We start from the raw sequence: 14730 nt of genomic DNA, 5'->3' as shown, positions 1-14730 counted from the left end.
AGTCCCTGGTGCCACACGAAAATAAGTCATTTTAGTTCAGATACACATTGTTTATCAAAGTTTAGTTCCATATTTCCTGTTGGATGAAGACCTTTCAGCCAAATGTCCGTCAAAAGTCTCCAACAATAGCCTCCGCGTCAGCTACGCCCAGATGAATGACACGGCGCCCCCAGAGAGGAAGTGTGGACCTGGTTTAGATCTCAGCCCGGGTCCGGACCCGAGCCCCGGTTTAGTTCTGGTCAAGTCCCGGGGGCCGCAGCCTCATTGTCGGACGCCCCTGGACTCTGTGGCACCTGTCAATCAAACGCCAGCGAGACCTTTTGAAGCAGACAAAGGCAATTCAAGAGAAATGCCACCGGCGAGGGGGGGAGGACAAAGGGACAGACGAGGGTGGGAAGTTGAAGCATGTAAATGTAAAGCAGTTTTACATTCATTTGTCTCTGGTGAATGTTGGGTTCATAGAGATGCTGAACCTAAACCTGACCAACCCCATTTTGCATTGAGATAGACACTTTTTTAAGGATTTAACTTTTTATTTGATTCAAGAGAGACAAGGAGAGGCATCTGATCAGTCTGATTAAAGCAGGTTTCTAACACTAACACCCTCCACCTGCCCTGCTCCGTGTGCTGAGCAGTCAGTCCAGCACGGAGCCATAGACTTCCACCTCACACAGCTGAAGGTATTCTGTTCGTCCGGAGAGCACGATGTTGACGTATCGGCCGTCCATCCCGTTACATTCGAAGCTCCGAGTGAAGCCTGGAGCGATGTTTGGGATGACGGCGCACCTACGGGAAGAGGACAGGGACATTCTCAAAGGTCAAGCCTCACGATAATGAAGTAATGTCTTCAAATACAGTGGTCAGGAAGTGTTTGTAATCCTCTACTTCCTACTTATGTATGTTCCTAAGATCATAACTGCTGCACAACTCCAGATACAACTCAACATTCAACCCTCTTCAACTCATTCTCCAAACTTCCACGCTCTCAGGTGACTCAAAACCTGGACATTATACTGAGAACATACTGAAGGTAAGATGAGACTGAACTTCATTGATCTGTCACTAAGGAAAAAAAGGCCGGTGCAAATGAACAAAGGAGACACAGAGCACTGCAGGTCTGGACGTTTCCACTGAGTTTCAGTTCATAGAACAGGAGGTCCTCAGGCTTCTATACATAAGATATGTACATATGTATGTATGTCAATACACTTTGCCAGTGATGGAACTTTTCAGCACAAGTTTCATAATTCTATATGAATAAAGGTTCCAAGCTCAAGCAAAGGTGTCGGGAGAACCTCTGCTAAATGCATCCAGTTGCTCCGTCCATGAAAAAACACTGGACTTGCATTTGCAGGCAGCATTATTTTGCAATGAAATGAAATTACCTTGGATTATTGTTGCCATTATTTTCAGTTGAATCTCCGATGAGGATCTCGGCTCCGTTTATTCTTTCGTGAACAGCAACCCTATTGGTCACTTTCACAGAGAAAATCCTGTGTGTCGTCCCCAGATCCAGCCTCCACCAGGGGTTCAGTTCACTGGCCGTGCACGCACACGAGCCTTTGGCCAGTAAACCATTACGGTTTCCATCAATTGCGTTGCTTGCAAAGTAATAAGCGTATATGGATGATTGTGAAGCTTTTCCTTTGAGGGCCAGATTCTCTCCTGCACAAGAAACAAAGACAAACAATAATTTATTTATTACAAGGAGTTCCCAGATGTGAATAGGGCTTTAGACTTACCAGTCGGTGCCCGAAAACCATACACCTCCACTTCACAGATGGTCAGGAGCCTGTCCCCGCGGAGAAGCACATTCACGTATCGTCCCTCCACTCGCGAGGTGAAGACCATGGTTTGAGACTGGCCTGCAGGGATGTGATGGATCACAGCCACTCTGATCAACACAGGGTTTGGTTAAAGGAAGGAGTTTAAAAATGTCAAAATTATGTATTTTCATCCCCCTACATCAGGGGTGTCCAAAGTGCGGCCCGCGGGCCAAATGTGGCCCTCAGACCAATTTTTGGTGGCCCTCGGGCTGCTTGCTGAATCGGTTCACATCATCAGAGATGATCCTTTTTATTTAATATGTAATAATTCTACACAATTCTAACCTAACAACTAGCATTTTATTGTGAGACAGAGCTGGCATTAAGGTTTTAAGCATAAATAAAGGCATGAGGCACAAATTAAACCTCTGCTACTCGTTTCGTGGAACTAACCACCAACCCATGGCCCTTTACCCCGTGTACGCTCCAATATGTGGCCCCCCATGAAAAAAGTTTGGACACCCCTGCCCTACATGTTCCAACAATGTCGAGCACAATGCGTAGAATGAGCTCAGACCTGTTCACCACAACTGCCTCTAAAATCCTGCACTGTCACTCAGAAAGGTGTTGATTCGGGTCTGAATTGCCGCCATGCACGATCTTAATATAGAAGCTGCAGTTACACGTATGACCTGAGGTGGCAGTAGTGAGTATAAATGGTGAACTTGCATCTAGCCCCTTTACGGACGTGTGTTAAATATGAGCGCTTTGAGTCACATCTCCCCGAACTCGAGCAAACCAGACTCATCTCCTCACTCTGTGCCTCTCATTTGGCAGTGGTCTCTTTGTCATTCTTCACTTTCTGACTTGTGCTTTCACCGGCCAAAACGTCCCTAAAAAGGCGATAAGAACAAAGGTGTGTGTCGTGAGGCCCAGTGTTCTTCACTCACAGAGGATTATCATTTCCGTCTCCAAGCAGAGAGTTGCCGACGTGGACCTCGGCTCCGTCCAGTCGCTCGGGGCAGCAGTCTCCTCTGTTGGTGATGGTGATGGAGGTGATGACGTAGGGCTCCAGCAGGTCCAGTCTCCACCAGGGGTCGGTCTGCTGCTTCGTGACCGCACACGAGCCGTGATTGTAGTCGGGGTCATGGTTTCCGTCGATGGCGTTGTAGGCGGCGCTGTACTCGCTGTTGTACTGGTTAGACTGGGTCGCCTTACCACGAAGAGCCACGTTTGCTACGGAGCAGTGAAGACGTGATGTTTGTCAGTCATGAAAAAATAAATCCAGACCTTTTTTCATGATATTTGCAGGACCACAGTGTATTCTGTGTTATAGTTATGGACACATGCTGTGGCTCGTTTGAAAGGTGAGACTCTGAGCTCTCCGTAAGTGAAAACAGTTTAATTCTACGTGCCTCGGTTCCTGAGAAATCTAAGCTAAACAGAGGCTAGTTTTGTTCAAAATCAAACACCACACCCCCTCAGACTAACACCACGCCCCCTCAGACTAACACACGCCCCCTCAGACTAAGCCACACCCCTCAGACTAACACACGCCCCCTCAGACTAAGCCACACCCCTCAGACTAACACCACGCCCCCTCAGACTAACACCATGCCCCCTCAGACTAACACCACGCCCCCTCAGACTAACACCACGCCCCTCAGACTAACACCACGCCCCCTCAGACTAACGCCACGCCCCCTCAGACTAACACCACGCCCCCTCAGACTAACACCACGCCCCCTCAGACTAACACCACGCCCCTCAGACTAACACCACGCCCCCTCAGACTAACACCACGCCCCCTCAGACTAACACCACGCCCCCTCAGACTAACACACGCCCCCTCAGACTAACACCACGCCCCCTCAGACTAACACCACGCCCCCTCAGACTAACACCACGCCCCTCAGACTAACACCACGCCCCCTCAGACTAACACACGCCCCCTCAGACTAACACCACGCCCCCTCAGACTAACACCACGCCCCCTCAGACTAACACCACGCCCCTCAGACTAACACCACGCCCCCTCAGACTAACACACGCCCCCTCAGACTAACACCACGCCCCCTCAGACTAACACCACGCCCCTCAGACTAACACCACGCCCCCTCAGACTAACACACGCCCCCTCAGACTAACACCACACCCCTCAGACTAACACCACGCCTCCTCAGACTAAAACCCCTCCCCCTCAGACTAACACCACGCCCCCTCAGACTAACACACGCCCCCTCAGACTAACACCACACCCCTCAGACTAACACCACGCCTCCTCAGACTAAAACCCCTCCCCCTCAGACTAACACCACGCCCCCTCAGACTAAAACCACTCCCCCTCAGACTAACACCACGCCCCCTCAGACTAACACCACGCCCCCTCAGACTAACACCACGCCCCCTCAGACTAACACCACGCCCCCTCAGACTAATACCACGCCCCCTCAGACTAACACCACGCCCCCTCAGACTAACACCACGCCCCCTCAGACTAACACCACGCCCCTCAGACTAACACCACGCCCCTCAGACTAACACCACGCCTCCTCAGACTAAAACCCCTCCCCCTCAGACTAACACCACGCCCCCTCAGACTAACACCACGCCCCCTCAGACTAACACCACGCCCCCTCAGACTAACACCACGCCCCCTCAGACTAATACCACGCCCCCTCAGACTAACACCACGCCCCCTCAGACTAACACCACGCCCCTCAGACTAACACCACGCCCCCTCAGACTAATACCACGCCCCCTCAGACTAACACCACGCCCCCTCAGACTAACACCACGCCCCCTCAGACTAGCACCACGCCCCTCAGACTAACACCACGCCCCTCAGACTAACACCACGCCCCTCAGACTAACACCACGCCCCCTCAGACGAACACACGCCCCCTCAGACTAACACCACACCCCTCAGACTAACACCACGCCCCTCAGACTAACACCACACCCCTCAGACTAACACCACGCCCCCTCAGACTAACACCACGCCCCCTCAAACTAACACCACGCCCCTCAGACTAACACACGCCCCCTCAGACTTAATGAAACTTGAAACTAAACAGGGCACTTACGAAAGAGCCGGGAAAGCGATGCGTTCAGTGTAGCCACGTAATACAAACTCTGGATTTCTACAAGAGATAAACAGGTATCAGTACAAGTGTTGTATTGTCCAGGAAGAGGTGGACAATACATACAGGTTTTGAGACAAGATCAGCCATTTAGAAAGTTGGAAAAATGTCAAACTGTTTTCTGGACAGTGAAAGAAAGAGGGTCGACCTTGTTTCGCGGCGCTGACTTGACCGATCTGCTGCTCCAGGTCCCTCAGTTTGGCGGTTTGTTCTAAAACACAGACCTTCAGTTTAGCCACACACTAAAGTGACGCTAATGTTTAACCCCTTAACTCCCACCTGAACCGAGCACATTTTCTCCAGTTTGGCTTTACCCCAGTCCAAAAGCTTCCGGAAAAAAGAAGTGAAAAAGCAACAAAACTGAGACGAAAACAATGATGGAAATGTGACAAAAAAGTGAGAAAACATTGATGAAAAAGTGATGAAAAATTTATGAAAAAGTGGCAAAAATGTCACAAGAAATTGACAAAAAATTGACCAAAAAATTACAAAAATGTGACAAAAAAATGACCAAAAAATAACAAAAATGTGACAAAAAAATGACCAAAATGTGATGAAAATTTGACCAAAAAATGGCAAAAATGTGATAGAAATTTGACAAAAAAATGACCAAAATGTGATAAAAACTTGACAAAAAGTGACAATAAAAATAACAAAAATGTGACAAGAATGTGATAAAAAATGGACGAAAAAATGACAAAAAATAACAAAAAAGTTACATAAATGAGTTGAATGCCCAACAAAAAAATGATGGAAAACAAATCTGATGACGTGAGGAAAAAGCTCCTCTCGGTTCAGGCGGGAGTTAAGGGGTTAAAACCGCTCACCTTGGTTCTCGACTCGCAGCTGCTCAATCATGTCCTTGTGCTCTTCCAGGTTGCTGGTCACGCTCTGGATTTTGGCGTGGACGTCTAATGAGCTGTTCTGGGATCGCCCTCCACAGAAGAGAGCGCCGAGCAGCAGCAGAAGAACCAGGATGTTCTCCATCGTCGAAGTCCTGTCTGAGCCGAGGGCCGTCGTCTTAAATAGGGCAAAGTCACGAGGTTTTTCGTTTTTTTGGCCTTCACACTGTATCTGCCACATGATATGTTCTTGAAATTTACTTGTTCCCGCTTCTGACAATAAGGATAATATGTTATGACCTTATTTATTCTCTCCAGGGAACATCAGCTGGGTGAAAATGAGAACATGTAGGTTGATAAGCTGGAGCAGCCATTATGTTTAAAACAAAAAGGAGACTTCATGAATGTGTTCATATAAAACTGATGGGAATCTAATGTGAAGATGAATGTTATCTAAAAATCAAATGACTCAGGAAAGCAAACACCATGGGCGTAGCTGGGTTTTTTGGGACACTGACAAAGACCTATTTGCGCCGCAGAAGAATTGCCAAAGGACCACCGGAAAACTCAAATCATCCACATTTTTATTATTTTCACTTGGATCCAGACGATGGATCTTTCGCAGACATGTGATCAGGGTTAGGGTGTTGCTGATGAAGTTCGCTATATTGACGGTCGGTCATGTGACACAATCGGCAAGGCAACACCGTCACAAATGACAAGAAGATGAAATCGTTCCAAAAAATATAATCATGAATTTATGTAAAAAGTGCAAGGGAAAAGAAGCCTTTCAGTCTCAGCAAAAAATAACAGTTTATAGCCCGGATTGTTTTTACATACTGAGATATGTTCTTACCTGGGCTTTGACGAGTTCTTTAGGACCTGTCTGATCTTCCCCGTGCCCTCAGTCACGTAAACACAGCGCAGACGGCGTTAGCATTTAGCCTCTCCCTCTCTCCTCTATAGCTCCAAAACAGGTCAAGATAGAAGCTACCAAGCTCTTCCACGTTTTCCCTATTTAAATATGGTTACGTGAAGTGTTCCACTACAAAGTATAATTACACACAATTAAACAATGTGGATTTTCTAAGCGGATAAAAGGGGGAACTATATTGTAAGGCGTAGTAATACCAGGAGTAATTTGGCATCCGCACAGTAAAGTGAAGATTACAGCGCAGATTTCAAACTACTCCTGGTATTATTACTCCTCACAATATAGTTCCCCCTTTTATCCGCTTAGAAAATCCACATTGTTTAATTTTGTGTAATTATACTTTGTAGTGGAACACTTCACGTAACCATATTTAAATAAGGAAAACGTGGAAGAGCTTGGTAGCTTCTATCTTGACCTGTTTTGGAGCCAAAGAGGAGAGAGGAAGAGGCTAAATGCTAACGCCGTCTGCGCTGTGTTTACGTGACTGAAGGTAAAGATCAGACAGGTCCTAAAGAACTCGTCAAAGCTAAAGAACATGTCTCAATATGTAAAAACGGTGGCTTATTCCTTTAAGCATCGTCAGAGTTGAGGCCGAGTTGTTCCAAGTAGTATCTAAAAATAACATTTATGAATTACAAAAATCCTCTCCTGGAAGCACCACCTTAACGTGGTGGAGGGTTTGAGCCTGAATGATCCTGGAGCTCTGTTGTCTGGGCTTCGTGCCCCTGTAGGGTCTCCCAGGGCAAACAGGTCCTATAGGTGACGGGTCAGACACAGAGCGGGTCAGAAGCCCCTTATGAGAGACCAACAGGCCCGGTTAGAACCATGAGGCCGTCCTTCTGTGGACCCACCACCTGCAGGAGGCGCCATAAGGGGCTGGTGCCATGTGATTTGCAGGGGCTTCCACGACCCGGCAATGGACAAGTGGAAGAAAATGGATGGATGGATGAATTACAAAAAATATCATTAATATCATTGACTGGGTCCATGATCTCTCTGCTCAACATCAAAATCTCCACAAAAAACAAATAACTGTACCTGCCACCCACCTGTATACACATTATAGGCCTGTAGAAGCCTGTGATGTCAACAGAAACACAGCGATTGTTCATTCTTTGGGTTCATAGAGTTGCTGAACCTAAACCTGACCGACTGCAGCAACCCCAGATCAGAACAAAGACACTTTTTTAAGGATTAGAGCATTTTATTTTCTAGAGGAAGACAGCTCAACAAGAGAGACAAGGAGAGGCATCTGATCAGTATGATTAAAGCAGGTTTCTAACACAATAATCAAAACTCTCTTGGACTTAATAAACAGTTTGCAAAAGCGGACCTGGAGCTTCCCTCCACCTGTCCAGCTCCGTGTGCTGAGCAGTCAGTCCAGCACGGAGCCATAGACTTCCACCTCACACAGCTGAAGGTATTCTGTTCGTCCGGCGAGCACGATGTTGACGTATCGGCCGTCCATCCCGTTACATTCGAAGCTCCGAGTGAAGCCTGGAGCGATGGTTGGGATGACGGCGCACCTACGGGAAGAGGACAGGGACATTCTCAAAGGTCAAGCCTCACGATACTTATGCATGTTCCCGTCTAAGATCATAACTGCTGCACAACTCCAGATACAACTCAACATTCAACCCTCTTCAACTCATTCTCCAAACTTCCACGCTCTCAGGTGACTCAAAACCTGGACATTACACTGAGAACATACTGAAGGTAAGATGAGACTGAACTTTAGTGATCTCACAATGAAGAAATTCACTTACTGCCAATAATCAGGAAAAGGTGCAAACAAAGAGGAAGAAGTAATCTGATTACAGATTCCTGGTTACTCCTTTAAGTTACTTTTCTGACTACTTGATTTTGAAGTCACTAATTTAGATTACAAGTCAATTTATTAGTTACATTAATCAGCTGCCGACATCACCTCCATCGCCTCAAAATGCAAATGACCCGGTTTTGCCGATTCTCATTTTTACAGAAACGTGAAAAAAGGAAAGTGACAGATTTACATCTCTCTATTTTTGTCCATGTTCATGTCGTGAGTCGTCTTCATTCTGAAAATGTGACTTGTCGCAGATGTTGAGTCACTCCATGAATAAAGAAGTACGTACATGTTTCTCCAAAGAACAGTAAGAAACTCACAGTGACTTGGAAAAGTAACTTGACTGATCCTGGTCTGCGTTAGATTATTACTCATGACTGAAAACAGTCGTCAGAATAGAGTTGTTACTGATGAACCTGTTGCTGGCATCACTGCAAACAAGTCATAGTAAATAGAGGAATCTTAGGAACAATTAACTATAAAAACAGAAAACAAAAGGGGGAAGGGAAAAAAGGCCGGTGCAAATGAACAAAGGAGACACAGAGCACTGCAGGTCACACAGCTCACAGGAGGCCCTCAGGTATGTCGATGCACTACTTTTCAGTACAAGTTTCATAATTGTACATGAATAAAGGTTCCAAGCTCAAGTAAAGGTGTCGGGAGAACCTCTGCTAGATGCATCCAGTTGAATGTTTTATTCCATTGGTCACTGATGTGTGGCCCTCCAGACTCTGAACAACATGTTCCCTCCATGAAAAAACACTGGTCTTGCATTTGCAGGCAGCATTAATTAGCAATGAAATTAAATTACCTTGGATTGTTGTTGCCATTATTTTCAGTTGAATCTCCGATGAGGATCTCGGCTCCGTTTATTCTCTCGGGAGCAGCAACCCTGTTGGTCACTTTCACAGAGAAAATCCTGTGTGTCGTCCCCAGATCCAGCCTCCACCAGGGGTTCAGTTCACTGGCCGTGCACGCACACGAGCCTGTGGCCAGTAAACCATCACGGTTTCCATCAATTGCGTTGCTTGCAAAGAGATAAGTGTATATGGATGATTGTGAAGCTTTTCCTTTGAGGGCCAGATTCTCTCCTGCTCAAGAAACAAAGACAAACAATAATTTATTCATTACAAGGAGTTCCCAGATGTGAATAGGGCTTTAGACTTACCAGTCGGTGCCCGAAAACCATACACCTCCACTTCACAGATGGTCAGGACCCTGTCCCCGCGGAGAAGCACATTCACGTATCGTCCCTCCACTCGCGAGGTGAAGACGATGGTTTGAGACTGGCCTGCGGGGATGTGCTGGATCACAGCCACTCTGATCAACACAGGGTTTGGTTAAGGACGTTTCGAGTCACACAAACCAGGCTCATCTCCTCACTCTGTGTTTCTCATTTGGAAGTGCACACTCTCTTTATTATTAACTCATTCTTCACCTTCTGATTTGTGCTTTCAATGGCTGCTGTAATATCTCCTCAAACCACCAGGTGTCACTTTTCAGACTGATTTACTCATGACTTTCAACACATGGTATTGAGTGTTTCTGGGGGATTTGACTTCTATCCTAAAATCAATGGGCCTCATTAATGAACATCTATTTACAAACTTCTTAAAATCATAATTTGCCCTCATGCAACCTTTTATGTGGAAAAAAAGTTGATATTTGTGTGTATTTGACCTTGTAGTGACTCAGCGGCTGTATGAGTGGTCAGCATGGCGCCTTTGCTTTCCATCACAGTGGTCTCTACAACATCCAGGATCAGTTATTTTGTAGGTTTTCTGGTGAGAGGCTCCGTCAGCAGAGAAAACCTACAAACCAACTGATCCTGGAGCGTCCTGGAGACCAGTGTCAAAAGTAAAGGCGCCACGCTGACCACTCATACAGCCGCTGAGTCACTACAAGGTCAAATACACACAAACATCAACATCAAAAGTTGCATAATGCAGCTTTAAACACACGTTTGCGAGAGCGACACCGACGCTCGTCTATATGAAATAACGCCAATGCAGTGCACATTTAAAGTGACAGTCTGTAAGTTTGCGAAGTGAGGAGAGCTAGAGTGAAATTTGTAAGTTAAAGAGGGGGTATTCTGCTTTTTTCAATCACATAGCACCAGTCTATATCACACTACAATGATGACCAAACCTTTAAATGCAGTAAATTAGAATAACTGCCTTGTATAAAATTGCTCTCTCAAAATGGCTGTAGTGAATGTCTTGAAATAGGCCTCTGTCTCTTTAAGAACCTCTGACCCTTTCAGACACGCCCCCTCCACACGCTGTCTGTGGCATCAGTGGGGAGGGGGTTCTGCTGAGGGGCAGTGGTTGGTTACTCGGCTGGTGACGAAAGCTCGGAGGCGTCTCCAGGAGGTGGGGGCGTTCCTAGGAGGACTCAGGCAAACCTATCCCTAAAATGGCCGCCATCAGAGTTTTTACAGATTACTCAAAAATACGTGAATGTGCCAAGGCAACACTTCAGCCATGTTTTTAATGAGGGAATTATAACATAATAACATGATGTGAAGCTTGAAAAAGTCAATTTTGCATAATACCCCCCCTTTAACAATCAAATCCCTCCCCTCTTTAACCAGAAAGTCCTTCTAAGTTTGCAAAATAAGGAGAGCAGGAACATAATTTTCAAAAGGAAACAATCAAGCTCCTCCCCCTCCCTCCTGATTGGACCTGCCAGGCTGGTTCACAGGAAGAACTCGTTTCATTGGCCAACGCGGGAGGAGACTAGACTCTGATCAGTTGCTGAGATCCGGGAAAGAGGAACTTAACAAAAAATTATACATATATATATATACTGTATATAATATTATGAGGCCGTCCTTCTGTGGACCCACCACCTGCAGGAGGAACCATAGGGGGCTGGTGCAGTGTGATTTGGGCTCCAACATATAATGACTTACTTTACATCAAAATGCAAGACCGCGTGGGGGGATTTTGCACATTTTATAAAACTACAAAAACATGTACACTTGCAAACTACCACTTTAATTCCAAATGTAGTTTTAGCGAGTGATATTATTCGTTTCTCTTCTCAGTCTGGACTAAACACGGTGAGGCTGCGTTTCAGTTTCATGCACCAAAAATCTGGAACAGTCTTCACGAGGATGTGAGACAGGCCTCAACTCTGACAATGTTCAAATCCAGGCTGAAAACAGTTCTTTTTGCCCATGAATATGACTGAAAGTATTTTATCTGCACTCTTGCCTTTTGCTGTAATTGACTAATTTTATGTTGATGTTTTTACACTGCAAAAAGTATTTAACTAGATCAGTATAAACATCTCAATTTGAGCATAATAATCCAAATTTTAGTTGTTTTGACTAGTTAAGAAGTTCTTGGGCATTTGTCCTGGATTATTTCACTTGTTCTGAGATGTTTCTGACTCGTTTCGATACATTTCGTCCTTATTTCAGGTCATTTTCTTTGCCAATGGGGTAAGAAAAACGGTCTTATCTCATTGGCAATTTTACTTTCTTATTTCAAGCGAGATTTACCCTAGAACTGGTCTGAAATGTCCTCAAACAAGCAAAGTAAACTAGGTCCGATCAGGAAAAGTGTCTAAATTAGCGAAAAACGCTCAAAACAAGATACATTTCCTCAATTTAAGTCATTTAAGACAATGCTTGATATTTACTCAAGATGATGCACTTTTTCTATCAAATGATATTGGATTATTTATTAGGAGATTTAATGTACAAATATATATTTTCAGGAGCATGACTGTGAAGAGTCCTCCTGACTGTTTGAACGTTTTCAGCTAAGAGCACATTTTGTGAACACTTCCCTAAAAGGTGTGCGTGTCGTGAATCCACTCACAGAGGATTATAATTCCCGTCTCCAAGCAGAGAGTCGCCCACGTGGACCTCGGCTCCGTCCAGTCGCTCGGGGCAGCAGTCTCCTCTGTTGGTGATGGTGATGGAGGTGATGACGTAGGGCTCCAGCAGGTCCAGTCTCCACCAGGGGTCGGTCTGCTGCTTCGTGACCGCACACGAGCCGTGACTGTAGTCGGAGTCACGGTTTCCGTCGATGGCGTTGTAGGCGGCGCTGTACTCGCTGTTGTACTGGTCAGACTGGGTCGCCTTGCCACGAAGAGCCACGTTTGCTACGGAGCAGTGAAGACGTGATGTTTGTACTTCTTTAAACTACACGGAGCGATAACGTGACACTTACAAAGGGGCCGGGACAGGGATGTGTTCACTGTAGACACGTAATACAAACTGGGGATTTCTACAAGAGATAAACAGATGTTAGTACAAGAAACACTGCACTCTGACAGACATAATATTCATAACATTTATTTAAAGTGCAGTATTGTCCAGGAAGAGTCTCTGTCACTGATGCAGGAGAACATGGGCCTGTAGATACTCTCGGTCACTGCATCCAACAGATCAGTTTGTGGAGGCAAAACTCAGACAAAACTGAGATCATTGTTTTGGGCGACAGACACAAAGACAAAGTGTTGATGTTTTTATTGATTCTACTTGTTGTCTTGTATTTCTGCAACTGTGAAGCACTTTGAATTGCCTTGTGTATGAATTGTGCTCTACAAATAAACTTGCCATCGGCCATTTAGAAAGTTAGAAGAAATGTCAGACTGTTTCCTGGACAGATGCTGTGAGAGAAAGGGAGTCGACCTTGTTTCGTGGCGCTGACTTGACTGATCTGCTGCTCCAGGTCCTTCAGTTTGGCGGTTTGTTCTGAAACACAGACCTTCAGTTTAGTCGCACATTAAAGTGACGTTAATGTTAACCCCTTAACTCCCACCTGAACCGAGCATATTTTCTCCAGTTTGGCTTTAACCCCAGTCCAAAAGCTTCTGGAAAAAAAATCTGTGAAAAAGCAACAAAACTGAGACGAAAACCATGATGGAAATGTGACAAAAAAGTGAGAAAACATTGACAAAAAAGTGATGAAAAATGTATGGAAAAGTGGCAAAAATGTGACTAAATGTGATAAAAATTTGACAAAAAAATGACAAAAATGTGATAAAAATTTAACGAAAAAATGACAAAAATGTGATAAAAATTTGACAAAAATGTGATAAAAATTTGACAAAAAAATGACAAAAATGTGACAAAAAATGACAAAAAAATGACAAAAATGTGACAATAAAATAACAAAAATATGACAAAAATGTGACAAAAAATGTGATAAAAAATTGACGAAAAAATGACAAAAATGTGACAAAAAAATGACAAAAAAGTTACATAAATGAGCTGAACACCCAACAAAAAAATGATGGAAAACAAATCTGATGACGTGAGGAAAAAGCTCCTCTCGGTTCAGGCGGGAGTCAAGAGGTTAAAACCGCTCACCTTGGTTCTCGACTCGCAGCTGCTCAATAATGTCCTTGTGCTGGTCCAGGTTGTTGGTCACGCTCTGGATCGCAGCGTGGACGTCTAATGTCGTGGTCTGGGCTCCGGGCTGGGCTCCAGAGAAGACGGCGCTGAGCAGCAGCAGAAGAACCAGGATGATCTCCATCTTCGAAGTCCTGTCTGAGCCGAGGGCCGTCGTCTTAAATAGGGCAAAGTCACGAGGCTGGGGTCGAGTCCTGCGTTCATGTGTTTTTAGGCCTTCACACTGTGTCCGCCTCATGAAAACAACGAGCTTATTACATTACATTATTCTCGCCAGGAAACATCAACTGAGCGAAACGGAGAGCACGTACGCGAGGGCGGCTGTGATGTTCAGTATCAAAAACAACATGTTGAACAAAAAGGAGACCTCATGAATGTGTTTATATAACACTGATGGGAATGTTTTCTAAAACATTCAAACCCTCAGACATCTTTCCTGAGAGACGTATAACGTACCAAGCAAACAAAACACGAACGCCATGAGTTGTTTTTTGGACACACTTATGAAGAACTATTGGTACAGGATGAGAATTGCCAGTTGCTCAATCAAACAAGTAAAAAAATGTATTATTTTCACTTGGATCCAGACAATGGATCTTTTGCAGATGTGTGATTAGGGTTCGGGTGTTGTTGATGGACTTCGCTATATTGACGATCGGTCATGTGACACACATCAATCGGCACGGCAACGCAATCACAAATGACAAGAAGACAGGTAAAATAATCCACAAAACATCAAAATAATCATGAATTTATATTAAAAGTGCAAGGGAAAAGCAATCTTTCAGTATCTTATGCAGCTAAAAAGAGCCCGGATTTCAACAGTGTTATTAATATTATCATTATTGA

At 45.0% G+C, this 14730-nt stretch overlaps 1 protein-coding gene across 3 annotated transcripts; it reads right to left on the bottom strand.

The window, feature by feature from the left end:
- Nucleotides 1–608: 608 nt before the first annotated feature.
- Nucleotides 609–14007, bottom strand: LOC306982203 (uncharacterized protein). Of its 3 annotated transcripts, none has more exons than XM_079582061.1 (7): nt 13840–14007; nt 13159–13221; nt 12695–12751; nt 2717–3002; nt 1743–1894; nt 1386–1665; nt 609–786 (listed from the first exon to the last, which is right to left on the bottom strand). In XM_079582061.1, exons 1-7 carry the CDS (start codon nt 14003–14005, stop codon nt 636–638), a joined length of 1155 nt encoding a protein of 384 aa, XP_079438187.1. In that variant the 5' UTR covers nt 14006–14007; the 3' UTR covers nt 609–635. The 3 variants fall into 3 exon arrangements, with proteins under 3 accessions (XP_079438187.1, XP_079438189.1, XP_079438188.1); XM_079582063.1 differs by lacking the exons at nt 12695–12751; nt 13159–13221 and adding exons at nt 4853–4909; nt 5058–5120; XM_079582062.1 differs by lacking the exons at nt 609–786; nt 1386–1665; nt 1743–1894; nt 2717–3002 and adding exons at nt 7886–8211; nt 9322–9601; nt 9679–9830; nt 12341–12626.
- Between the last annotated feature and the right edge of the window lie 723 nt (nt 14008–14730).

The sequence above is a fragment of the Gobius niger genome, assembly GCF_951799975.1.
Source record: "Gobius niger genome assembly, chromosome: 23".
NCBI lineage: Eukaryota > Metazoa > Chordata > Actinopteri > Gobiiformes > Gobiidae > Gobius > Gobius niger.
This window is presented reverse-complemented; position numbering and strand designations above follow the sequence as displayed.